This window comes from Giraffa tippelskirchi, chromosome 12 (assembly GCF_054371585.1).
Source record: "Giraffa tippelskirchi isolate mGirTip1 chromosome 12, T2T-mGirTip1v1.2.pri, whole genome shotgun sequence".
NCBI lineage: Eukaryota > Metazoa > Chordata > Mammalia > Artiodactyla > Giraffidae > Giraffa > Giraffa tippelskirchi.
The window spans coordinates 75,102,655-75,130,640 of NC_137286.1; the positions used below are offsets into that span (position 1 = coordinate 75,102,655).

General features: G+C 39.6%; 1 protein-coding gene across 8 annotated transcripts in view; it reads left to right on the forward strand.

Annotated features, from left to right (window-relative positions):
• DIAPH3 (diaphanous related formin 3) overlaps positions 1-27,986 on the forward strand; it is a 543,512-nt gene that overhangs the window by 209,173 nt on the left and 306,353 nt on the right. For all 8 annotated transcript variants that reach the window (XM_081551708.1, XM_081551712.1, XM_081551711.1 and 5 more), the window contains 2 exons: positions 1,133-1,414; positions 2,158-2,272. In XM_081551708.1, coding sequence (XP_081407834.1) covers positions 1,133-1,414; positions 2,158-2,272 — 397 coding nt within the window. The remainder of the gene's footprint in view (positions 1-1,132; positions 1,415-2,157; positions 2,273-27,986) is intronic.

Below are 27,986 nucleotides of genomic sequence, written 5' to 3' on the forward strand. Positions count from 1 at the left end.
TGATTTCATTCCTTGTGTCACGTAACAGCCAAGCACTGTTAGATGCTGAGGACAGACTAGGGGGCAACGTGGTCTCATCAGTGACGTACTCAAGTTAATCACACTCATCAAAGTATAGAGCAGAAATTCAACTATACCTTTATTTTAAGACATTAATTGTTAACTGTAAATGTCTATTGAATTTGAGTACAATGTACATACATCCTTAACATTCAAAGGGCTGTGCGATCCATTATCACAGCAACCCAGCCCAACACTAAAGTGATTCTTCTTTATAGTTAATGTTTTTGATAAGGGATGTTTTTTGATTGTGGTCTCAATTTCTCTTAAATACTTTTTCTTTGTGCTGATTTTGGATGTTGATTTCAAGCCTTTGTACATAATCTATTTTCCATAATTTTACCATAAAACTTTTAAATGATTTATTAATACTTATATAGCTATATGGCTTAAAGTTGAAGTTAGTTTCAGGAAATCATCATCACAAAAATTATTTATCAACTCCTATCACCTTCATGGTAGTAAAAATACATCTATTTTTATTAAGCAACAGAAACATAAGGATAGAAGTGCCTAGTAACCAGGTCATGTCTTGCTTTTGCAGGTCTTACTAAGAATCTTAGTTAATTTTTCCTCAAGAGCAAAGGCATGATGTGGCAATATTATTTCCCTCTCTTTTTCTGGATCTTATTTTTTTTTAAATTTTTTATTTTTACTAACTTAAATGCTGATGTCCCGCAGAATTCTGTACATAAACCTTTCCTCACGATCCGTCCTCTGGGTGAAGTTACCTACACAAATGGCTTCGTCGGCTGTCCTGTTGAGACTGCTGACTTGCAGATCTTTTAGACCTGTGTCGCTGTTCGCCTCCTGGACACCTCCCACTGGATGACCCTAACTACCTTAAAATGGGGAGCAATATTTCTGACAGTTACATTTTTATGAAAACAAAAGCTAGAATAATACTCTTAAATTGGGAAAAAAGTTGTTGAAATTTTGTTTGTAGGTTAAACCACATGGCATTACTGAAATTCAGTTGTTTTCGGTTTAAAACAGTATTTTTGAGGACCGTGTCCTTGCACCTGCTGTGTCGAGAGCCCTCTCTCATGGGTCTCATTTTTTTCCCCTGTAGTTCGGGGCCTTGCTAGCTCCTACCTGTTCGCCTCCTTCAGATGGAAACGGAACCGGCCCTCCAGCCCCGCCGCCGCCGCCTCCGCCGCCTCCGCCGCCCCCGCCGCCGCCGCCGCCCCCCGGGGCGCCCTTACCGCTTGGCCGCGGGCCTGTGCCCCCACCCCCTCCGCTGGGACTCCTCAGCGGACAGACCGCTCCCCCTCCACCGACCCTGCCTTTTGGGTTAAAACCAAAGAAAGAATTCAAACTGGAAACCAGCATGAGAAGATTAAATTGGTTAAAGGTAAAACAGAAACAAGTAGAGAAATAATACTATTTCTTAGATTGAAGCTTAAGTTTGTATTTACTTGTATATAATTTCCAGTGGGAACCTTATTCAAAATGACATTAAATAAACAGGAATTATTTTAAGAACAGTGTTGAGTTAAAGCCCTTTACTATTGACTAAAGCTTTCTAGTTTATATATTGGGTAGGAGTCTTTGATAACTGCACTGGGATTTGGTTTATAATCACATACATAACATTTAAATTAAATACATAATTTAATATTATCATGATTATATCATGTATTTTGAAGTGTTTTAAAAAAGTATAGAGAAGTATTCTTAGGAACTTTTTTATGTTGGTAGCTGTTTCAAAAAGTATTACTTGCTGTCAGAGGTGGCTATTTAGTTGAGACACAGGAATTCTGAATCCTGCAGAAAGATGGTTTCACAGTCACATAAATTGAGCATTGCTAAAGATTAGGAGATGTGTAACTGAGAAAGAGCAAACTTCATCCCATTCAGCTTCACATCCCTAACTATTTGAGAATGGAACCTTTTTTTTTTTCCCTTTTCCCTAATAACACCTTAACTTTCTGCAGAACTTGTATTTCATTGAACACACTTTGGAAAAAATCTTGTGGAGATTACTCCATAAATATCTGCTGGCAGCTATGGGGTGCATGGTGTGTAGATGGTGACTGGGTGGGGGCCAGATGAAACACGCAACTATTTGTGAATCTGTCTTCTCTCTGACTGCAGATCAGACCTCAGGAAATGACTGAAGACTGTTTCTGGGTAAAAGCAAATGAAAATAAGTATGAAACTATGGATTTGCTTTGTAAACTTGAGAATACATTTTGTTGTCAGCCAAAAGGTAAGTTTAAAATCTTGGTTATTTGTTACTTTTAGTACTTTAATATTGCAACTCTTTAGATGCTTTCAGTAGTATTATTTGTATCCTATAAATGATGTTTTTACATTACTAATGGATACATGAAGTTTTTTATGTAGAGTATCAACTGAGCAATTTTTAAAATGCAAATAATTAATACCAGAATTAAAAAAATTTCTACATAATACCTTCTTTGAAGATAGAAGTTAGACTTTTATAAAGGAGGATGTTTTCAGAGAAAATTTTGGTATGAAAATTCCCTCTAGTCAATGAGAAATAGAAAAACAAAAAATGTGAGTCTTCCTCTAGTCAGAATTTTCCCACTCTTTAATGTTGCAGTGACTATCACGTAATTAATTAGTATGACTCATGGGACAGAAATATCAGATTTATAGATTATCTTGAAAGGTAGCTTGAAATAGTCTATGAGTAGATTATAACTTTTCATTATGATCAATGAAATTCATTTTCAAGAGCTACCCACAGATAGCTTTTACCTATGCACTGGGATTTTTCTCTTTTTAACAATTATATTTAGGAATTACTCGTCTGAAATTTGATTTTGTCATGGGCCTACCACTTATGTTTCAGGGTTGGTACTCACATGCACTGTTTAGTTCATTTTTGAGTAACACAGTTTAGATTTGTAGTACAAACCACTTATATTAGGCATTATCTTTTAATTTTCAGAACGGAACCTTTTAGCAGACTTATGCCACTTATATCCCTGGGCTCATCAAACAGAAAGATAGGTGGTGGGGAGAGATTGCACTGGACAGAGCTGGGAATGCTTGGTGCAGACTGGAGAGCTGACTTCTTAAAGTGCCCACTGCATGCTAGGTACCATGCTAGATGCTTTGTGTACCTGATTTAACTTGATCATCACAGCAACCAAGGGAGGCTGGCAGATACCAAAAACATCATTTGCATTCCTTTGAAATGCTTTCTAAAATATAAATTAGAAACTGTTTCTAAAAAAATGATATAAGTTAGAAACTCTAACAGTAATTGTAAATTAGATTTCTAGAATTTGTTTTAAATCCAAAGCCTTTATATCAGATATTTTGAAACACCATTTTTCCTGCCTAAAATAGTAAAAATAATATATTTTGATCTTTGAAAAACCAGAGGAATTTCTTAGTAAGCTTACCCTAGTAAAACTTATGAAGTAAGCAGATCTTAATTTTACCTTTTGATTATGGAGAACCAAAATTTTCTTTGAAAAAGATTAGTGCACTCTTCAGGCAATCAAGGAAAATATATGGCAGTTAAAATGTGTGTTTGCATGTAAAACACTTTCGAATTTCAGATTTCATAATCTGGAATTGATTAGTTTTCCCTTTGCTTTTCTTGTAGGTGGAAAGGGTGATATCTAAACGCTGTTTAAGTAATACTGCCATCCAGCTACTCTTTTTTTCCTCTCTGTACTCTGATTACTTTCTTAATTAATGAGGCTCAAAAGGGAAACTTGTTAGCATGCCTTCAATTTAGCTGTAGTGTTAGCCTTAAATGAAATAATTGGACCTTTAAAAAATTCTAAAGTCATCTAACTTTAGCCTTATGATTTAAGATTGAAAAAAATAGGCATTAGCTCCATCTAATACCAGCTGTAGAGGTTAAGGTGAGGAAATGATGACCCTTTTCTGAACATCCCGTATCTCAGTATCTCTCTGACTCTGTGTGTATCCCCAGTGCTCCGAATCTCTCTTCGGTTTGAATTAGAGGCTGGAAGAGGCCTACGACATCTTTTCTCTCAACTCAAATGCAGCTTCCTCTTTTTCTGTGACACTATAATATCTCACGATCAATGGAAAGATGAGGAAGCCCAGGGTCGTAACGCTGGGCAATGCTAGCATCTTACAATGCCAACAGGAGGCGCTGTGAGGGTGACTGATTTTTGGTTAGGATTTTAAAGAATAATTCCTAAAAAGCATTAGTTGAGGAGCCTTAAGTGTGGTTTTTGGCATTATTAGTATTTTATTAGAAAAGGTCATTCGTTGCAGCTTTCAGACGGACAGGATTTTGTGTAGATATCTTTCTTATAGGAAAGATCAGAAAGGAGGGCAAGACAAAGGTGCCTGGAAAACTTAGACAAGACATGGGGGTGTTGGATAGGTTGCTCCTTGTTCCTTTGTTCATGGCCTGGCTGCTACTTTTGCCTATTTCCCATGATGCCAGAGTTTTCTTTGAATCAGTTTTGTCATTTCTGCAGAATTCAAAATGGAAATACAGTTGCTCTCCCCTCTCTAGCAGGCAGGGGGCGATAGAGGCATGGACATGGGTTGATTGTTGTCCTTGGCTTGCATCACAGTTTGGCAGAGGACAGGGATTCAGATTACTGAAAAATTACGGAGTTTTAGAGAACAGGTATCCTTTTTTTTTTTTTTTTTTTTAATTGTAGTACCTCTTTGGACTAAGAACTAGGGCTCTTTCTCTGATTACAAAGGTGAATGTTCTGTTCCAGGCATTTTAAATGGTAGACACCAATCTTTGTGCATTTGAAATTGGCAGAAAGGAAAAGAAAACAAAAAAGAAAAAAAACAAACAGAACTGAAGCCAGTAATTTAAAAAGAACCTTGGGATTTTCTCTGATGTTCTTTATTTTTTTGTTACCAAGTGTGGTTCTTTGTCTTATAATGCTTTAGGTTTATGAGGCATTTAGGTTAAGATAATTGGGTTTCAGAGGTCTCATACCCAGAAAAGGAAGAGGAACTAATCATTCCTATTGAGCACCTATGGTATACCAGCCCTGAACTGGGTCTTCTTCATGTGACCTTGTTTAACCTTTACCACATCTCTTCTGAGGTTTTTCTCTTGGTTTGATGATTGAAAAACAGTTGTTAACTCCACACAGTACTACCCTGCCCCACCAATTCATAGATGGAGCAAGATGTTCTTGGTGAGAGAGTTGAGCATTTCCTCTTAACTCATGTTGCTCTTTATTATTTTCTTCTCTTGTTTTCCAGTTAGATTTTACTTATCTTTCTTTTTAAACTAGTCTCCTTCCTATGACTTTTATAACATTGCTTCAATGGAACGTGTCTTGTGTCATATCATAAGGAGTATGGAAATGCCTCTGAGTAATTTCCTATGAAATCAACATTTTTTTCTGATTCAGTTATATCATTTTCTTTTTTATACTTTATTTCCCTATTAAGTATCTCACTTTAGTTTCCTTGCTTCTCTCCATCCTAAACTTTTGAGATGAATCTTAGTTTTCCATAGTTTAGATTCTTTTGAAAATAACATGTTGGCATTTTTCCTAATCATATTTTTTTTTCTCATCTGCCTCCTTAATTTCTCCTGCTTTTTCTCTATCCTGTTTATCTACAGTTGTTCATGTCAAGCGCTTACAGGGCACATATTGTATGTGAAGCCTTGTGTTTTGCACTGGGCACTGTGGCGAGGAGGTGGACATGGCCCTGGACTCCCATTGCCTTATGGCCTCGGTGACGCGCAGTCAAGTTCGGAGATGAAGTCTCATAACCAGGAGTGAGATAACCAGTGCTGATCGTGATTGTAGAAAAGACTGCCATGTGTTGCTGTTTCAGGCTTCTGTTAAGACTTAACAAGGTTATAAAAGAACATTGTTTATATATCTCTCAGAAATTTAATCACAATATTCATATACTGAACATTTGGTATCATCAAAATAATGCTAATGACCTGTGTATTTTTTACCAGATTGGAAGCATCTGTTGGTTAATTTTTACAGGCTGTTGGAAAATGGATTAACGTTTACTAACAGGTTATTGGTGTTGGATTTATCAAGTAAAATTAATATTAATTACTTTCATTATTCACAAACTGTTAACTTAATAGGGATTAAAGGGCTTTCTGAAAGTATGTGAATAGTCTAATTTGCTTAGACTGATTTATTATGAAAATGTGATTCCACAATTGTTAGCTTTCTGAAGTAATCACATTTTATAACAGGTGTGTCATATTTGCCAGATAGAGTCAATAAACTGGTTTATAAATAATTTCTCAACTGAACAGTTATGGCATATGGAAACAGCTAATGGATTATGTACTTAAAAACAAATCAAGCTTAGATTTCTGACATCATAGTTCAGTGGACAAAGTATTGAGGTGGAGAGTGATAAACCATGGATTATCCCAGTGACTTGGCTGTGTTCAGGATATGTCTTTGTGTTTGAAACACAATTTATTACTCTGTACAAACCAAAGTGTATAAAAATCCTGAACTACCTCAGAAGCCTACATTAAGATGAACAATATAACTTGTAACAGAGAAATACGGTTCTTGAGGGCATGTTAATATAGAAATGATGCCAAAGTGAACATAACATATCTTTAACATCTTGAAGATTTCTGAGAAGACATTTGACAAACACTAATTTAGGAAGTTTAGGGAGGAAGTTTGTGGATAATTAAATAGTTTTCTAGGGATCTATTTTGGTTTTTGTCTGTGACTGTATTTGAAAAAACTTGAAGGAAATTATGAGGTAAGTCAGGAATGTCATGCTTGTTTCACCATTAGGGAGTATCTCATTGTTACCAGTTGTATTCTGTTATACTGCAAAAGAAACCAGAATTCATCTGAAAGCTTTAGTGAAGTAGCACCTAAAGAGAGAGGGTAAAGAAAGGATTGTTTAGGGTAGAGCCACAGGCAACTTTCAAGTCCACAGAATGTGTCAGTCACATGCTTAGTTACCCAGCGTATCTTTGGCATGTTGTGATAGAAGCTTTAAAAGTCCCTGTAAATAGACATGTTTCTTATACACTGTGGTGATGCTGTAAACAGAAAGGGAGGAGGCTTGGATGTGCTTGCATAGTCCTGGGAGTGTGTGCTCGTAAACGTGGCTTTTCCCCCTTTCCTTTTTTCTCTTTTTTTGTTTCTTCTTCCGTCAGAGGAAGGTATGGCATCAGGGCACTGGATTCAACTAGAGTCACTTGACTAGTAGGAGATTGGGCAATGCCATCTCCTGTTTTACAAGTAGTTCATCTTGGTGTTTTATTTCTAGTAGCAGTTTTCCGTGGTGCACCTGTAGCTATCAAACCTTCACAAAATTGTAAATTTGTTAAATTCTGTCATCATCAGTTAGGAGTTTTTCTCTTAGGATTTCTCTTCCATCCCCTGCATCTTCTGCCTTCTCCCTCGTTCACACTGGCATCTCTTGTTACCCTCTTATTGCTGAGTGTACACTTTGCAATTGCCTTGTCTGCAGTATATTCTATCACTCAGGACTCCAACATAATTAGTGCCCAGTATTATTCTTCAGAAAATAAAAATGAGGCTCTTCCTTCTGAGTGTGTTATTTTAATCTAAAGGAATATTTTTTAAATCTGGCTGTTCACCACTTCCCCTCTTCTCTGCTCTTTCCTGCCCCTCCCCACCCCCGGCCCACCTCCACACACACCACTTCCTGGGCTTGGAAGACCGAGAATCCCGTGGAGTTAGCACTGTACCCGATCCATTTCTGGAGCACAGGCAGGAAGTGGGCTCATGGTAGGAGAGTCATAGGAGGCGGGTGCTCCTTGCTGGATTCCAAGCTGTAGGAATTCGATAAGAAACAGTGTAGTAAGTTTGTTTGTAACAGAAAAAAATAAAAAATTTCTCATGGAGATAACTTTATTATAATTGTATAACCTTGAATTTCCTAAGTTAGATTTGGAGGTGATTTATATTCATGTGTTTCGTTAAGCTGGGTGTTTTTTTTCCCCCCCTTCAAGGTTAGGTCATTTGGGCATGCACTTTCAAACTTTGAACATATTCTATGTATAGAATAAGCTTTCATGAACGTCATGGCATCTGAGGAGAACGCCAGCTTAGAGGCCTTTGTTTGTCACAGGTCTGGCTTGTCCAAGTGTGTGTCTGTGCCTTAAAAGAATGGATATTTCAAAGTTAGACACGCTGTATCCCAGGAGTTCTTAACTTGGAGTCTATCTATGAACTTTGAAAAGAAAAATAAAAGTAACATCAATACTTTCACTGACCTCTGATCAATATTTAGTTTTTCCTTCAGTTATAAATGTAAACGATGAACAGAGCAGTGGCTGCTCCGTTTCTGTCTGTAAGGTTTATGTGTGCTTTGCGTCTTGCGTGGCTGCAGTCACTCAGTCATGTCCGACTCTTTGCGACCCCGCGGATTGTATCCTGCGAGGCTCCTCAGTCCATGGGATTTTCCTGAGAAGAATACTGCAGTAGGTAGCCGTCTCCTCCTCCAGGGGATAGTCCTAATTCAGATATCGAACCTGTGTCTCCTGTACCTCCTGCATTGTAGGCAGATTCTTTACTGCCAAGCCACCAGGGGAAGCCCGTGTACTTTCATATCATGTGAGAATTGTTTCAGGTACATTGAAATATCATTGAAACTCATCACTACTTCAACATTAGCATATAAATTTTTCGACTTTCAGCTAGACTTTGTTACTTAAGACATGAATAAAAAAAACTTGTTTTGTTGGTTGGGTCCTCCTGGAAGCAGATGCTGAGATGTTGAAGTGCAGGAGGGATTTTTAAGAGTTAAGCAGTGGGTAATGGGTGTGAAAGGTAAAAGATGGTGAGAGCAGGACTGGGCAGGAAGAACCGGGACTGTCCTGCAAATCTGAGAAATTCTCAGCCCTGGAGCCCAGGATGCCTGTGGAGGGGTCCCGGGTTGGAACCTGCTGGCTGGCCTGAGCACTCCTGCCACACTCGGTCCTTGGCCGGGCCTCCAGCCGAGGAGGGGCCTGAGGGGGCTCGAGGCATGGAGCCTGTCAGCTTAGGGTGCTCTTTCTGTAGCCTACTGGAAAGTTCTTTTCTGAAGGGAGATCTGAGCATCCATGGTTGTCAGATGTGTATGTGACTGGTCCACAAACTGGCATTCAGTGCGTTTTAATAACTGCATTTGAGAACAGTTTACTCCCTTTGAACTAGTATGTATTTTTTATGCATTTAAAATCAGAGAAGGGGTCTCTCTCATTGATCGCAGTACGAGTCCACGCCCACAGACGTTGCGGGCCCTGCTGTGTAGGTGAGACTGCGGTCAGGGGCCTGTCCTCGCCTGCTGCCTGTTCACATGCTCAAGTGTACGTGGCTTTTGGGTTTGCTTGTTTCGTAATTGAAGGGCCCGGTGTATTATTTGTAATGAGATATTTCATCCAACTTAGAATAATTTTTTATGGTGGTTCCAACATCTGGACATCCATTTATTAAATAATGCAGTTGTTAATAAAAACATATATCAAATGTGGAACAAATATAAATCTTACTCCCTAATTAGACAATAATAAAGGAACAGTATTAATAATGTGTCCTTTTTAAAAGTAATGTTTACTTCATTTCTGTCATTTTATTTGCTCCCCAAAGCAATCCTGTGAAGCACCCCAGGCAAATGTTCTATACATTTTATCTTTAAGAAAAAGTTGTGCTCTTCAAGTGAAGTTCAGCTAAAAGGAGCTGCCATTCTGAATGGAATACAGATCTGAGTGTAAAGTCGTTGTTCCTTCTTCTGTGCCATGCTGCTTCTCTGATTAAAAGAAATCCTATTATGTTTTATTTAAAGTTCTCTTCTTTGATTTAAAATAATTTTCCTCTCATCTCCTGCCACCTTACCACTGCCCCACAGCAGTTCATCCTCATCCCATGATTTATATTAAAGGCTTTAAAAACCTGCCTTTTTTTATTAAATCCATCTTTCATCATTCGGTACCTCTTTTCACTTCTGTAAGTATTTGAGCTGTAAATACTAACATCACGCTGTGGAGTGTGTGGAAGAAGTGAGAGACTGGAGTTCAGCTACGAGTGTGTGACCCCAGCCCTTAGAGCTGTAGGTCTTTCCTCTCTAAAATATAGGAGGTAAGATCCAGCTCATAAGGTTATTGTGAGGATCATATAATGAATATTTTAGGACATCTTTTGCAACGCCTAGTTCATTGTAGTTGCTCAGGAAATATTAGCTGAACTTAAATTCTGAGAATGCAGGCTCATCTTTACTTGCAGTGTTTTGTGTATCATCTCTGAATCTTCCACAATAGTAACAAGTTAAATGACCTCCCTCCAACTTGACCTCACTTTCAAATGAAGCTTTCTAAACTGCTCTGTCGGAGAAGGCAACGGCAACCCACTCCAGTACTCTTGCCTGGAAAATCCCATGGACGGAGGAGCCTGGTAGGCTGCAGTCCATGGGGCGGCGAAGAGCTGGACATGACTGAGCGACTTCACTTTCGCTTTTCACTTTCATGCACTGGAGAAGGAAATGGCAACCCACTCCAGTGTTATTGCCTGGAGAATCCCAGGGATGGGGGAGCCTGGTGGGCTGCCGTCTATGGGGTCGCACAGAGTCGGACACGACTGAAGCGACTTAGCAGCAGCAGCAGCAGCAAACTGCTCTATTAATGGACCTCTGGTAATAGTCACTTATGAAGACTTCTAGAACACCGTTTTGTATATCTTGTTTCTTTCATTTTTGTGTACATCTTCACTGTCTAATACTTTATTAAGATTCTGTGGAGAAGGATCTGTTGAATCAATGTAAAGACCTTTATTTCCCTATTTAAAAAATTCTTTTCTGTGTTTTTTTTTTTCCTTCCAGTTTCTGAGTGATTAATGGAGTTGGTGCCCAACAATGTATAATTTAATGACTGAAAAATTTAACTTTGGTTTTCTTGGTGTGATTCTGTTTTAGATTATTGAGCTGATGAGAATGATCTTGGAAAGTTCATTCAGTTCTTTATAAAACCTTACTGGATCTTGTTAATAATTCATTATGTTTGATGGTTATAGTTTCAACCTAATGAGGGTGATACGGATGGCTTAATGTCTTTGTGGAACTGGGATGCATTAAGATCCCAGTCCCCAACCTTGTTGGCACCAGGGACCAATTTTGTGGGAGACAATTTTTCCGTGGACTGGGGCCGGGGGGATGGTTTCGAGATGAGCCAAGCACATTAGATTCATTGTGCACTTTATTTCCAATCTAATGCCACCATTGATCTGACAGGAGGTGCTCATCTACATCCCAGAGGTTGGAGACCCCTCTTTAAGGCAAAAGGAGCCTTGAGTTGATAGGCAAATCAGAGTGCCAAGTAGAGCTTATGGCCTAAATTCCCCCAGGGTTTGCAGGAAAGATGAGAACTGTTCATTTTCTTAGTTTCATAGAGTGCTAGCAGAAGGTTCAGAGGAGTGATAATTTCTCAAGAACAGGCCCCTCCTCTTTTTCTTCTCCAGCTCTGTGATGTAACCTAAAGAAATTATTTAGGTCAACTGTATAACACTGACTTTTATACTTTTGACTTTTATCATTTAGCCTAACTCTTATTTCCTAAACAGGTGACATATTGAAATACATAAAGAAATGTCTTTAGAACGTAATTGAAAATGGGTATTGTGTTTCTTCTTCTCCAACAGCCTGTCTAGTAATAATAGGGGAGGCAAAACTCTGAAACATGTTTATCTCAGAATGATTTACAGCCAGGAAACCTGAGACTGGCAGATGAACTTGGAAATTTACATGCTGCATTAGTGTATGTAAATCAGTCTTTTCTGATGAATCCAGAAAAGAAAGTTCGCCTGCAGGAAATAGTACGCAGTTAAAAGTGATTTAAAACAGAAGCCTGGTGCTCTGTAGTCCCGGGGTTGGTAACTTCAGTATCCAGTGACCCTGTCAGTAGTCTAGATTGACTTCTCCTCTGCCTCCTGTCTCTCACCCGAGTTTCCACGTAGCCCAGCTGGCAAAGGGGAGGGGATCAGTATGCTCATGCTCACAGATGGGGCTTTGTGTTAGTTTTTTATTGCTGCTCTAAAAATGTCTCCAAATTTGGTAGGTTAAATCACATAAATTTGCTGTCTTAGGGTTCTGTAGGTTAGAGTCCTGTGTGGGTCTCCTTGGGCTAAAATCCAGAGCTGCATTCTGGAGGCTCTCAGGGAGACTGTCCCCGACCTTGTCCAGCGTCCAGCGGCCTCCCACATTCCCCAGTTTGTGTGTTCCTCTTCAGCTCCTCAAAGTCAGTAGCCGTGAGCTGAGCCTCCCTCACCTGATATCCTCGAGTACGTATTTCTCAGACTCGGACCTAAATCACGAAAGTTTCTTTAAAGACTCGTGATTGAATTGGGCCCATCTGGATAATCAGGGAGACTCTCCTAATCTTAGGGTCTTTAACCTTAACCACATCATCAAAGTTCTCTTTTCTTTGAAAGGTGACGTATTCAACAGACTCCAAGGATAGGATTTGGAAATCTTTGACAGAGAAGAACAGGGCTTAGAATAAGTGGGTGCCGTAAAATTACAACATTTCACAAGATACTTGACCCTGTTGATTCTGCTCATTAAAATTATACGTCTCCTTTTAGCCCTGCATTCCCTTAATAGGAATGCTATTTTTGGATCTGGGGACATTTTGACTTAATTGTTTAAATCATTTGTTCTGTTCACTAAATATTTTTGAGCTGTGGATCTTTGCTAGTCACACCAACATGTTTTTATTACCACAGCTAAGTGCCTTTCCGAAGCCTTAGGCAAAATCCTCATATCATATCTAAGAGCCAGGCATTGTTTTTCCTCTTCTTTATTTAAATATACTATATTTAATTAATGTGCAACAGGTATCATAGCCTACTGTATATTTCCGGTTTGAAATGTATACAATTAATTTCATTTTTTCTAAGATATTAATAAATTCTGCATATATGTATTTACTTACTTTTTTCACAAGTCAGAAATACCCTTCAGAAAGCTGCGGTAAAGAGCCACTGGTATTTACAAGCAAATTGATTCTTGACTTTCACTTTTTATCATTTAATTATTTTCTAATTTAGAAAAAGAAATGTGTTATATTTTTTAACTTATAAACTTTTGTTGGGAGATAACTGTTGCTGTATTGCCTTGTTGAAACACTTAATTCTCTCACCTTGAAGTTTAGTTATATTTTAAAGTACAGTTTGTTTTATGACATTTCACAACATATTTTTATCTGAGGAATATTTATATAATGCTCAAACCTAATATGCATCTACAAATGGATATGAATATATAAATGATTATAATTGTGTATTTCACTGAATAACTAAAAATACAATATATAAAAAAAGTTTATTTTAATTGGGGAAATTTCATCACTGAGGGAAATCACATTTGTCAAAAGATCTACTACAGCTGCGTTTCTCACAGAATAAGCCTTTGTTTTCACCTACTTGTTGTCTCGCAGTTCCTCGCCAGCGCACTCTTCTGTTGTCATGTTGCCTTAGACTCATTCTTCCTGAAGCTCTTCTCCCTTCTTTAATCTTCTTTTCTTCTTCAATTAGAGAGCCAATTATTTTTCAGGGTTTCACAGGTCTCGGTGGGAGAGTTTGGTGCCCTTGGTCCCGTTTCTGTAAGATTCAATCCAGCAGAGTTGAAATAGCCAGTGGGATCATTGTGTTTGTTTTTGAATAAGGGACATTTGTTTTTGGAGCTTTTGCGTTTTTCTATTTAAAAATTATTCATTTTTTGAATGTTGTTTAACTTGCCTGAGTTTTATTTAGCTTTGCTTAAAATCTCACCTAGCTGTATAAAACTGAATGTGAACTTTTAAAATTGACCACTCATTTGTATTTCCATTAAACTTAAGCAGATTTAGCAGTGTTTTCAATACCAATAGCAAGGAAAACAGCAGTTTGTGTCAGCTTCAGGGTGGTAACAGTACTTTTGTAATATATTTACCATATATAAGTGTATATGTATATATACACATGTGTATATTATCTGAAAGTATATTGTTCCATAGACTAGGCAGTCCAAAAATGACTAATCAGTGGATTATTGTTTTTTGTTTTTTTGAACCATCTTTTTTCCTCAGCTAGATTGTTGAGTGCAGAATAAGCAATGGATATGATGGTCTGAAGCCCACTTTTGTACCTGTGAGGTGTGCTTTATCAAAAGAGCTGTTTTTGTGAATGTGTTCATGATGAATAGGCATAACCTACAACCTCAATAAATCACAATTTCTCATTATTCTTCATTATACCAGGATTGTAGGAAGGCCACACAGCTGGTAGAGTCAAAAAGGAGTGAGAGAAAGGAGCTGACTTACACAGGAAAGGGGAAGTAGGTGCTCGCTCAGCTCCTAAGCGGGCCCAGTCCTCACATCATGAGAGTCAGGCCTTTGTTCACGTGAGAGCCTTAGGCCTTGAGAAGTTAAAAATCTAAGTCTCCACGTTGCATCATTAGAAAGGTGTTGAAAGTCAAGAATTCGTTTCTTCTTGACTTCATGCATGGAGCTGGCGCCACTCTCTCCTGCTGAGATTCGGGAGGAAAGGCGGGAGAGGAAGGCGAGGGAGCATGCTGGGGGCCCGGCTGGCAGTCCCTGCACACGGGCGTGGCAGGGACCCGAGACCCGCTCCCTGACCGCAATGCGGCCTGACGGCACCCTCTGATTCAGTCCTGTCAGCCTTAGAAGCTGTGGGAGCCGTTTCTTCATTAGTCACCTTCTTACAGCATTTTTTTTCAGATTGTTTTCTCATAGTCTTTTTGTTCTCAAGACAGTCATGTAAACTATCTTCAGATTTATTATCTCTAGAGATGTCACATTAATCATCTCCCATGTCTGTACATGTTCTAAGGGATTCAAAGAAAACAGCCTTCCCTGTCTCGTGTTTGCAGCCTCTGCATTCAGGTTCGGACTGTGTTTCTAGCTGTACGCTTCTCGCTGTTCCGCTCCGCACACCACACTCCGGTACGTTTGGTCTACTTTTCTGTTAAATTTGGCTGTGCATCTCATTGCCCCTCGCTGGATCTTCATCACTTACTCTGAATGTTTAAATTTGAAGTCCCTCCCCATTCTTTGGCTTCTAGGGAAATTCCCCATGGGAGCTGCTGCCGCCTTCTCTCCAGCGTGTCACTGACAGGTCAGCACTGGAGAGCTCTCCTGGCCTCCTCCGTGCAGCTGTTGCACCTGCCATCACGTGGGCCAGCCAGTCCTTTCTGCTGGGAGTGGACCAGAGCTCGGGAGGGCTCACTCCTGCCCCCCAGCTTTCTCACTCCCTCTGCTCCCACCTTCCTCTCAGTTCTTCTACTTCAGCCACACTGGAGAGCCTCTGGGGTAGCCCTCAGACATGCCAGGGGCCCTCCTGCGTGGGCTCTTTCCTCCTTGGGACGCTCTTATTTCAGATAAATGCTTGAGTCAGCCCTCACCGCCTCCGTGTCTTGACTCAAGTGTCTCCTTCTCAGTGAGTCTCCTTTGCTCACCTCCCAGGTCAGTACTGTCGCCTGTGTGTTCCCCCCGACCACCTCAGTCCAATTCTCCCTACCTTATGTTTTGATTTTTGTTTTTATTAAATATCACTGATCACCTTTTAACATCTTATTTATTACTTATTTGTGAGGTATAGATTTATCATTTTCTCTCTCTGCCCTCACTGGAAGTTAAAATCCTTTAGGAGAGGGATCTTCGTTTCATTTACTAATGTATCCTAAGCGCCTAGGAGACTTGCCAGGCACCTGTTCAGTAGCTGAGTTGTGTCTGACTCTGTGACCCCGTGGACTACAGCATGCCAGGCTCCCGTGTCCTTCACTATCTCCTGAAACTCCCTCAAGTTTGTATCCATTGAGTCGGTGGTGGTATCTAATCATCCCATCCTTTGCCACCTGGCACCTAGTGGGCACCAAATTAATTTTGGCTGAAATGAATGGTTTTTCATTACTTTAAAGAAGAAATATAATCGTTTCAACTTCCTCAAGCAAATTGTCTTTTTAAATTTTAAGCAAATAGGAATTTTGGATCAGTAGATTTCTCGGTTGTGTCCGACACTTGCGACCCCATGGACAGTAGCCTGCCAGGCTCCTCTCTCCATAGGATTCTCCAGGCAGGAACACTGGAGTGTGTTACGATTTCCTTCTTCAGGGGGTCTTCCCGACCTGGGTCAAATTGAACTCAGGAATCCATCCCGGTTTCCTGCATTGCAGGCAGATTCTTTACTGAGTGAACCATGGGGAATTTTGCAAGGAGAGTAGAATTGGTTAAATGATCTAGATTCCATTTAACTCTACCACTGATGACTTCAGCTCTGCTGAGTAATAGACTCTTTTGTAAATCAGGTAAAAAATTAAGAGAATAATGAAGGTGGTTGAAAGAGTGGTATAAGTTCAGGGTCTAAATGCTAAAATGCTTCACATTTTTTCCTGTTTTAACGGCAAGAATGTATGTGAGAAGAAGGAAAGTGTTTAGGTAGATTCTGTTATTGTTGGATGAACCTTGATTCGAATCAACAGCCCCAAGAACAATTGTTAGCAAACAGCTTGTAACAATTCATTTATTTTTCCTGAAAATTGCTACTTTGTTGGATGTTGATTTTTTACAGTTGTTGTTAATTGGGGTACAATTCACATCATGTGAAATAAACCATTTTAAAGTATGTGGTTCAGCGGCGTTTAGTACACTCACAGTGTTTTGCAACCACTACCTCTGTCGAGTTACAAATGATTTCCATCAGGTCAAAGTAAAACCCTGTCTCTTTCAGCAGTTTCTCCCCACTGTCTCTTCCCCTTAGTGCTGGCAACCACCAGTCTGTTTTCTGTGTCTAAATTGATCTTAGCTGGGTTATGCCGTGTGTGACTTTTTTTAATCTGGCGTCCTCCAGCATGACAGTTTTGAGAATCATCCACATTGTCGGGTGTATCAGTATTACATTCCTTTTGTTGTTGTTTAGTTGCTAAGTTGTGTCCTTCTCTTTTATGACCCCTGGAGCTGTAGCCCACCGGGCTCCTCTGTCCGTGCGATTTCCCAGGCAAGAATACTGGAGTGGATTGCTATTTCCTTCTCCAGGGGATCTTCCCAACTCAGGATCGAACTAGTGTCTCCTGAATTAGCAGGTGCATTCTTTACCACTGAGCCATCAAGGAAGCCCAAAACGTTGGGTTTCCGCCCCTGAGTGGGCTCAAACCAGCAGCCTTTTGTTTAACAGCCAGATGCACTCACCAGCTGCACCACTGAGACAAATAGATTCCTTTTAGTGGCTGAATAATAGCCTCTTATATGTGTTATACCTGCATTGCATTTCCTTCCTTGGAAGGAAAGCTGTGACAAACCTAGACAGCATGTTAAAAAGTAGAGACATTCACCTTGCCAACAAAAGTCCATACATATAGTTAAAGCTGTGGTTTTTCCAGTAGTTATGTATGGATAAAGAAGGTTGAGTGCTGAAGAATTGATGCCTTTGAATTGTGATGTTGGAGAAGACTCTTGAGAGCCCCCTGGACTGCAAAGAGATCTAACCAGACAATCTTAAAGGAAATCACCCCTCAATATGTGTTGGAAGGACTCATGCTGAAGCTGAAGCTCCAATACTTTGGCCACCTGATGTGAAGAGCTAACTCATTGGAAAAGAGCCTGATGCTGGGAAAGATTGAGTGTAGGAGGAGAAGGGGCTGACAGAGAGAGGATGGGATGGTTGAATAGCATCACGGACTCCACAAATGTGAGTTTGAGCAAACTCCAGGAGATAAGGGAAGGACAGGGAAGGAAGCCTGGTGCACTGCAGGCCATGAGGTTGTAAAGAGTCAGACATGATTTAGCAACTAAACGTTTAGCAACTAAACGGCAAAAACGTGTTATGATTTGTTTACCTATTCTTTGCTTGATGGACATTTGTGCTATTTTCTCCTTTTGGCTATTGTGAATAGTGCTACTATGAACATTTGTGTACATATATTTGTTTGAGTACAGGTTTTCGGCTCATTTTGGCATTTTTGAGGAACATCCAACTGCTTTCCAAAGCAGCTGAATTGCTTTACATTCATACCAATGATGTACGTGGGTTCCAGTTTATCCATATCCTTCCAATATTTATTTTCATTTTTTATTGATAAGTATTGATTTTTAGCTGTAAAAATATTAAAAATTTACTGAAAACTGTCCTTTTATAAAGATTCAGGCACAGAAAAGAAAGTATGTTAACTCCTTTTCTTATAGAGGCTAATGAAAACTTTAATTACATAGAGAAACCTCAGGATACAAATAAAATTTAGTTATAACAAATTTATTGAGTGAAATGTAGTATAAGATTCAAATGGTTATAACTGGGAAGCTTGAGATTTTACATGAAAGATAAATGTTTCATGGGTTATTTTGTATTATAACTTTGAAGTAGTACATGTGTGTTAATAAGGAACAATATTACTTAATGTCTTTATTAAAACTGTATAAAGATAATTACTCTTAACTATTTAAACTGCTAACATTTATTCATTATAAAGCAACTAAGTTAGGGAAAATTGAGAAGTGAATGGAAGAAAAGAATACCATCCTAAATACCACTACCCTATTTGAATTAATCATAAGACTTGAGTATATTTCTTTTTATCCTTTTAATATTTGTATATGTAGTATAATTTTTTGTTACTTTCACACATGGTTTCTATGCTAAGTAGCTTTTATCATATATTTATTGACCATATTACATCAAATCATTATATCACAACTATTAGACATTTTAAAATCTATTGATTTACACTGGGGTAATTACAAAAGACCTTATAAAGGAGGTAGCTTCACCTTACTGACCCCATACATAATTCATTTTTTGGCTTTAGTGTCATTTTCTTAGAGAAATGCTTTCTATGACTTTCCAAACAGCAGCCTATCTAACAAATTAGGTTAGATCCCTTTGTAATTCAGTCCCATATTGCTCATTGTTTTTCATTCATAACACTAGCTTGTGATTCAAATAAAATTTGTCTTTTTTTTTAATATTCGCTTTTCTTATTTGATTGTAATCTTTACATGTAGGGCAGAATTATGTTTTCTCCCCTCTGTATTCCCTTTACTCAGGCCAGTGTCTTACATTAATTGAGCTTAATAAGCCAGTTTTCCCTTTCATGCACTGGAGAAGGAAATGGCAACCCACTCCAGTATTCTTGCCTGGAGAATCCCAGGGACAGCGGAGCCTGGTGGGCTGCCGTCTATGGGGTCGCACAGAGTCGGACACGACTGAAGCGACTTAGCATTAGCATTAGCAACAAGCCAGTTGGATGGATGAACGAATGAACACAGAGGGTGATGGAGCTGAGACTGTGAACATGTTTGCTGGGTGTGTTTGGCAAATATGTGGGCTTGGAAGTTCGCGTACTGATGGAATGAACTTTAGTCTCTGGAGATGGGGAGATGGATGGGACGGTGTCACTGGAAGATGAATGTGGAGAGAGTTGTGTTTATATTGTGGAGGTCTTTATGTGCAGATTTAAGGATTTAAGTTTTGTTCTGTCTCTTGTTTATATATATAATAAGTTAATAATTTAAAATATTAAATATATTAAATTCTATCACAAAGATTGGAATGTTTTGAGTAGAAGTATAGCATGATATAATCTATGCTTTAGCATGAAAATTTAGTATTGTGCTGGTCTGTGTCATAGTAGAAAGTCCATAGGCTGGGGTATCAGTTAAGACACTAATATAATTAATGGGGGATTAGTGATGAAGTTCTGAATCTATAATACTTCCATGGGAATGCATAGACATGGGAGAGATTTGTGGATTATAATAAACCAAGTTTAGATAATTATTAGCTGATGGACTTTTGAAAGAATTGCAGAGCCATGAGGTGATTTAGGTTTATAGCATGAATTAGGTTGATGTTTATAGATTTTTAGGCTGAAGACAAACACATTTTTATCTAGTTGGCTTGGAATGCTATTATGGATCTCCAGCATAGTATGGGAAAGCTTTTCTATAAAGGCAAGAGTAATTATTTTAGTCTTTATGGGCTATATAGCAACTGTCATAGTTATGCAGCTGTGCTGTTATAGTTCGGAGAAGGCAATGGCAACCCACTCCAGTACTCTTGCCTGGAGAATCCCAGGGACGGCGGAGCCTGGTGGGCTGCCGTCCATGGGGTCGCACAGAGTCGGACACGACTGAAGCGACTTAGTAGCAGCAGCACCAGCAGCTATTATAGTTACAAAAGTAGCCACAGACTCTTGTGTTAACTAGTAGTCATGGCTCTGTTCCAGTTAGTTCTTTGTTCACAAAGCAGGCGGCAGATAGGCCTTAGCCATGGGGCTGTAGTTTGCTGACCCCTGGATTATGTTGCTGCTGCTGCTAAGTCGCTTCAGTGGTGTCTGACTCTGTGCGACACCATAGATGGCAGCCCACCAGGCTCTGCCATCCCTGGGATTCTCCAGGCAAGGACACTGGAGTGGGTTGCCATTTCCTTCTCCAATGCATGAAAGTGAAAAGTGAAAGGAAAGTCGCTCAGTTGTGTCCGACTCTTCGCGACCCCGTGGACTGCAGCCCACCAGGCTCCTCTGTCCATGGGATTTTCCAGGCAAGAGTACTGGAGTGGGTTGCCATTGCCTTCTCCTCTGGGTTATGTTACTGAGGTTTTATTTCAGATTGTATTATTAATGCATAGTGGATCCCAATGGAGGTTATGTGATATCCTTCAGCAGGGATCACTAACCTGAAATAGGACTGGCAAAATGTACATTGTATTTAAATGTCAAATAAATCCACCTCCCAGACATTTGTAATTGAATGTCAGATAAGTAAGACAGAAACAATATGGTAGGAACTACCTTAAGAAGTTTGATCAGAAAATCTAAGCTGGGTGGTGAGAGAAATAAAGATTGATTGGGTGTCAGCAGGAAACTGGGTGGAAGTACAGGTGTAGAGATTTTATTGTTTTCTCTTTTGGCTGTGTCGTGCATCTTGCAGGATCTTAGTTCTCTGACCGGGGATCAAACCTGTGCCCCCTGCGGTGCACGCATGGAGTCCTAACCACTGGACTACCAGGGGTGTCCTGAGAGTTTGTAAATGTTAAGAGCAAATTTCTTGAACATGAGAAGAGTAGAAAACTGTGGAGTTTTAAGTACTACTTCTTGGAATAATAACCTTGCAGAGATAGATCTTATTCTAGCACTTGTGCAACCAGAATGTTAGAATGAAATAAGGGGAACAGAAGCAAGATTCTAAGGTCGAAATTGACAGTGAAAAGCTTCACCTTTGGAATCAGACTGCCTGGTTGGAAGGAATTCTGTCTCCCTGATTTTTCTTGACTTTGGATAAATTTTCACAATATTTCTCAGATTACCTTCAATTTTCTCATTTGAAAAAGAGAGATAATAGCTACTGAATGTGGTCCACTGGAGAAGGGCATGGCAAACCACTTCAGTATTCTTGCCTTGATAACCCCATGAACAGTATGAAAAGGCAAAAAGATAGGACACTGAAAGATGAACTCCCCAGGTCAGTAGGTGCCCAATATGCTACTGGAGATCAGTGGAGAAATAACTCCAGAAAGCATGATGGGATGGAACCAAAGCAAAAACGATATGAAGCTGTGGAGGTGACTGGTGATAGATGCAAAGTCCGATGCTGTAAAGAGCAATATTGCATAGGAACCTGGAATGTTAGGTCTATGAATCAAGACAGATTGGAAGTGGTCAAACAGGAGATGGCAAGAGTGAATGTCGACATTCTAGGAATCAGCGAACTAAGGTGGACTGGAATTGGTGAATTTAACTCAGATGACCATTATATCTACTACTGTGGGCAGGAATCCCTTAGAAGAAATGGAGTAGCCATGATGGTCAACAAAAGAGTCTGAAAGGCAGTACTTAGATGCAATCCCAAAAACGACAGAATGATCTCTGTTCGTTTCCAAGGCAAACCATTCAGTATCACAGTAAACAAAGTCTATGCCCCGACCAGTAACTCCGAAGAAGCTGAAGTTGAACGGTTCTATGAAGACCTACAAGACCTTCTAGAACTAATACCCAGAAAAGATGTCCTTTTCATTATAGGGGACTGGAATGCAAAAGTAGGAAGTCAAGAAACACCTGGCGTAACAGGCAAATTTGGCCTTGGAGTACAGAATGAAGCAGGGCAAAGGCTAATAGTTTTGCTAAGAGAATGCACTGGTCATAGCAAACACCCTATTCCAACAACACAGGAGAAGACTCTACACGTGGACATCACCAGATGGTCAACACCGAAATCAGATTGATTATATTCTTCGCAGCCAAAGATGGAGAAGCTCTATACAGTCAGCAAAAACAAGACCGGGAGCAGACTGTGGCTCAGATCATGAACTGCTTACTGCCAAATTCAGACTTAAATTGAAGAAAGTAGGGAAAACCACTAGACCATTCAGGTATGACCTAGATCAAATCCCTTATGAGTATACAGTAGAAGTGACAAATAGATTTAAGGGACTAGATCTGATAGACAGAGTACCTGATGAACTATGGACAGAGGTTCGTGACATTGTACAGGAGACAGGGATCAAGACCATCCCCATGGAAAAGAAATGCAAAAAAGAAAAATGGCTGTCTGAGGAGGCCTTCCAGATAGCTGGGAAGAGAAGAGAAGCGAAAAGCAAAGGAGAAAAGGAAAGATATTCCCATCTGAATGCAGAGTTCCAAAGAATAGCAAGGAGAGATAAGAAAGCCTTCCTCAGCAATCAGTGCAAAGAAATAGAGGAAAACAACAGATTGGGAAAGACTAGAGATCTCTTCAAGAAAATTAGAGATACCAAAGGAACATTTCACGCAAAGATAGGCTCGATAAAGGACAGAAATGGTATGGACCTAACAGAAGCAGAAGATATTAAGAAGAGGTGGCAAGAATACACAGAAGAACTCTACAAAAAAGATCTTCACGACCCAGATAATCACGATGGTGTGATCACTCACCTAGAGCCAGACATCCTGGAATGTGAAGTCAAGTGGGCCTTAGAAAGCATCACTACGAACAAAGCTAGTGGAGGTGATGGAATTCCAGTTGAGCTATTTCAAATCCTCAAAGATGATGCTGTGAAAGTGCTGCACTCGATATGCCAGCAAATTTGGAAAACTCAGCAGTGGCCACAGGATGGGAAAAGGTCAGTTTTCGTTCCAATCCCAAAGAAAGGCAATGCCAAAGAATGCTCAGACTACTGCACAATTGCACTCATCTCACATGCTAGTAAAGTAATGCTCAAAATTCTCCAAGCCAGGCTTCAGCAATACGTGAACCGTGAACTTCCAGATGTTCAAGCTGGTTTTAGAAAAGGCAGAGGAACCAGAGATCAAATTGCCAATATCCGCTGGATCATCGAAAAAGCAAGAGAGTTCCAGAAAAACATCTATTTCTGCTTTATTGACTATGCCAAAGCCTTTGACTGTGTGGATCACAATAAACTGTGGACAATTCTGAAAGAGATGGGAATACCAGACCATCTGACCTGTCTCTTGAGAAACCTGTATGCAGGTCAGGAAGCAACAGTTAGAACTGGACATGGAACAACAGACTGGTTCCAAATAGGAAAAGGAGTACGTCAAGGCTGTATATTGTCACCCTGCTTATTTAACTTATATGCAGAGTACATCATGAGTAACGCTGGGCTGGAAGAAACACAAGCTGGAATCAAGATTGCCAGGAAAAATCTCAATAACCTCAGATATGCGGATGACACCACCCTTATGGCAGAAAGTGAAGAAGAACTAAAGAGCCTCTTGATGAAGGTGAAAGAGGAGAGTGAAAAAGTTGGCTTAAAGCTCAACGTTCAGAAAACTAAGATCATGGCATCTGGTCCCATCACTTCATGGGAAATAGATGGGGAAAGAGTGGAAACAGTGTCAGACTTTATTTTTTTGGGCTCCAGAATCACTGCTGATGGTGATTGCAGCCATGAAATTAAAAGACGCTTACTCCTTGGAAGGAAGGTTATGGCCAACCTAGATAGCATATTTAAAAGCAGAGACATTACTTTGCCAACAAAAGTCCGTCTAGTCAAGGCTATGGTTTTTCCAGTGGTGATGTATGGATGTGAGATTTGGACGATGAAGAAAGCTGAGCACCGCAGAATTGATGCTTTTGAACTGTGGTGTTGGAGAAGACTCGAGAGTCTCTTGGACTGCAAGGAGATCCAATCAATCCATCCTAAAAGAGATCAATCCTGGGTGTTCATTGGAAGATCTGATGTTGAAGCTGAAACTCCAGTACTTTGGCCACCTCATGTGAAGAGTTGACTCATTGGAAAAGACCCTAATGCTGGGTAGGATTGGGGGCAGGAGGAGAAGGGGACGACAGAGGATGAGATGGTTGGATGGCATCACCAACTCTATGGACATGGGTTTGGGTAGGCTCCGGGAGTTGGTGATGGACAGGGAGGCCTGGCATGCTGCAATTCATGGGGTCGCAAAGAGTCGCACATGACTGAGCGACTGAACTGAACTGAACTGAACTGAAAGGATTATTATGAGACTGTGTCTATTCAATGCCTAGCATGATACCTGATTCACGTTACTTCAAAAATGGCAATGTTTTTATCATTATCATATTAATTTCATTTTATTTGTATTGCATCATGGCAAAGAAGTAGAATAGCTGTTGAAGCTTTAATGAATGGGAATTGGACTGGATATTCCAATGACGTTCTCTTCTATATCTAAGATTCCTTTTTTATTAATATCATTCCTGGTTTCTTCAGTGATAACTAGTTTATTTCTTTGACTTCCCCTTTTTTAAAGCATAGGATTTAGTCTCACTCTTTTGAATAGTTGCAATCATATGAGATTTATTATAAAAAATGTTATTTGAATGATGTGAAACTCCCTTTCTTTTGATAGTCTTTAAATTAGATCATAGGTTTAAATTATATCTGATGTTGCTGCTAAGTCACTTCAGTCATGTCCAACTCTGTGTGAACCTATAGACGGCAGCCCACCAGACTTCTCCATCCACAGGATTCTCCAGGCAAGAATACTGGAGTCGGTTGCCGTTTCCTTCTCCAGTATCTGATGTTACTGCATCAGAATTATTGCTTCTGTTGATGAAGTGGCACAGTAACTGGGGTTGATGCTTGCCATCAGTTTATTTCAAAACCATTAAGTGTTAAAAGAATCAGGGAGTGAGCTATACAGAGTTAAAGCTAGAATTGCTGTTTTTGCTAATGACATTTTAACTTTTTTTGAAAACTGTTGAACATGAGCATATGAGTCTTTATACTAATTGTAATGCATTACTGTACCCCATAATCTATGAGAGTGTTCACCTCTGCACTCTGCCTGTCCAGCTGTTGTCTTGAACAATTATCAGCAAGTTATTATTCCGGTATGAGCTGTGTCATGCTCGAAAGTGGGATAAAAAATGTTAATGAGTGTGCATGAATGTTGGTTGATGAAGGTTAAGTGGTTGCAGATACGCTCTCTGCATTCTTTCCTGTGAATGATCAGACTGAGGCAATGGGTTCTGATGAGGGATTACAAACAAATGGTGCTGATTGACAGTTTTTCATTGAACATTAAAATGGTATCTAAAGGCAGATCTGTGTTTCAGCTGAACAATAGACACAGTGTTGTTGACCCCCAGTGCAGCACCACACTTCAGCATCAGTTTTATTTTACAATTTTCATTTTTTTCTATTGTATGAGATTTTCACATTCTCTCATTTTATATTACACATTATTTGAAAGATGTGCCTGGCAGTGGTGGTGTTATTTAAAATTTTTTTTTAAATATGTCTATTCGGTACTTATGTTGTTTAGACTAATAACTGCAATTTTAAGTATGATCAAATTATTGTATCCAGTAGCTGTTCATGTTGATAAGCATGGGCCAGTATTCATCAGCGACATGTTCTTTCTCTTTGTGTCAGTTTGCATGGATTTTGAAATGATGACTATAATGATTTTTAGCATTTGTTATTTGCGTGCTAGTTAAAATTAGCTGTGTATATATTCCCTGGGAATCTTCTGAGTTGATTTTTGTGAAAATTGCATTTCACATGCTGTATATTGAGCAAAAACTTTACATACAGCCTTTTTTTCCTAAGAAATGACTCCATGGAACGGTATTAAGTAGTGTTGATAAGGCTTTCTTATTTTCTTCATAATTAATAAGCCAGAACTTGGTTTTCAGCTTTTATGCTTTGTAAAGTGTAAAATGTTATACAGGTATTTGTTTTTAACCTTTTTAGTTGAAAGGACAATCCATAAGGATCACAGTGCTTTGCATCTTGTAAGAGAAATAGAGAAAGTGGGAATGTTTGTTAAGTGAGCATTGAATTATAAAGTTAGTAGGATCTATAGTGATCATTCTATCATTTGATAGGTGAAAATTTGATAGCTAAGCAGAGTCAACTTAAACTGTTTGCCAGTTGAACCATCACTGGATGCATTTGGGTTATTTGTTGACCATTGAGAAATGTTTTCTTTGCTTTTCTTATGTGCCTTATGGAGACAATACCCTGTAATTCATTGTCTATTTAACGTAAGAGTTTTTAGTAATAACCCATAGTGTTATTCTGAATTTTTATATAGACATTTTAATGTGTGAAGCTTGCTTTTAAAAATTTAATTTATAGTTAAAATTTTTTTTTGTTAAAATTAATTCATGATTATTATAGAAAATACTTGTGCATGCACCCTGAATGAATTCTGAAGGAAATAGGACTGGAATACCCACCCACAGCTTTGGCAATGGTTCCCACATCTATACTGTGGATCGATTCTTCTCTGCAGAAGAGGGCCTTATCTCCTAGCCCAGCAGCTTTGTGCTTAAGGGCTATTTCTCTTCAGAGCTCTGTAATCCCTATTGTATTAAGTGCTTAAGTTTTCATGCTCCTATGGCTTTTTTTCTGTCAGTGAGTGAAATTGGATATACAAATCATACTCCCTCAAGGCTAGCTACTTGTTAATACCATGCCTAGGATTGCAGTTATCTGCCATCAGCAAGCAGTGGCTCTGGTTTTGGTTACTGAATAAATCACGGCAAATCATGGAACATAGCTGACCAGCCAGTCAGCCAAACAACAAATAATATTGGATGCCCCCCCATGAAAGATAGTGTCCTATGTCCTGGGATGTGGTGCTGAGCAAGACAGATATAAATTCTGCCTTGACGTAATATATTTTCAAACGGAGAAGATAGAAAATGAATAGATAGATAAGGAAAAATAGCCATGGTGTTGGAATGTGCTCTGAAAGTAATGACCAAGTTGTGATGGTGCTGGATTGGCGAGGATGGTCATGGAAAGGCTCTGCGGTCGTGACATGTAAAGGGAGACTCAAAAAGAAGCAGAAATGTGTCCGCCAAGGGGCCGAGGGGCAAGGTCTCCAGGTGTGGGAAGCTGCGTGTTCAAAACCGTTCAGGTTGGAAAGGATCTGGTGCCCAGGATCTGTCCAGTTCAGTATGACTTGGGCATATTATGTGAAAGGGAGAATGGCAGAAGATGAAGTTTGAAGCCTTCTCTGGAAAATCTGAGTTGTTCTGAAGGATGGCTGTGCTTTTTGAAAGCAGGAAGGAAGCGTGAGACTAATCCTGCAGAAGGAATGGTGGGGGCCGAGGAAGAGTTGACACCCTGTTGAGCTGCCTGCTACCTGAGGGCTTGGGAGACCAGTGATGGCGGTGATGGCGGTGATGGTGGGGATGGTGGCACTGATGGCCAGGTGGGGAGCGAGTGGTGGTACAGAGCTCGAGTGTGGTCTGCTTCCAGCCTAGAAAGATTGATGCCAAGGGAAAACTCTTTTTAAAGAACTTGCTTCTCTAAAAAAGAGGTAAAAGAGTCTATAGCCCCTTTATTTCTAACACACAGAAAAGCTTGTTTGAAATAAATTAGTTTTTTGACTCAACTATGCATTAAGAAATGAATATATTTCAGTAAATAAATAATCAAAAATCCCACTGAATCCAAATCATGGCTGTCCATCGTTTAATTCAGCTTCCCTGTAAGGGTTGGTTTCTCTCCTGTCTGAGATTCACAGTGAATTCATGTGTGATGATTATTCTTAAATTA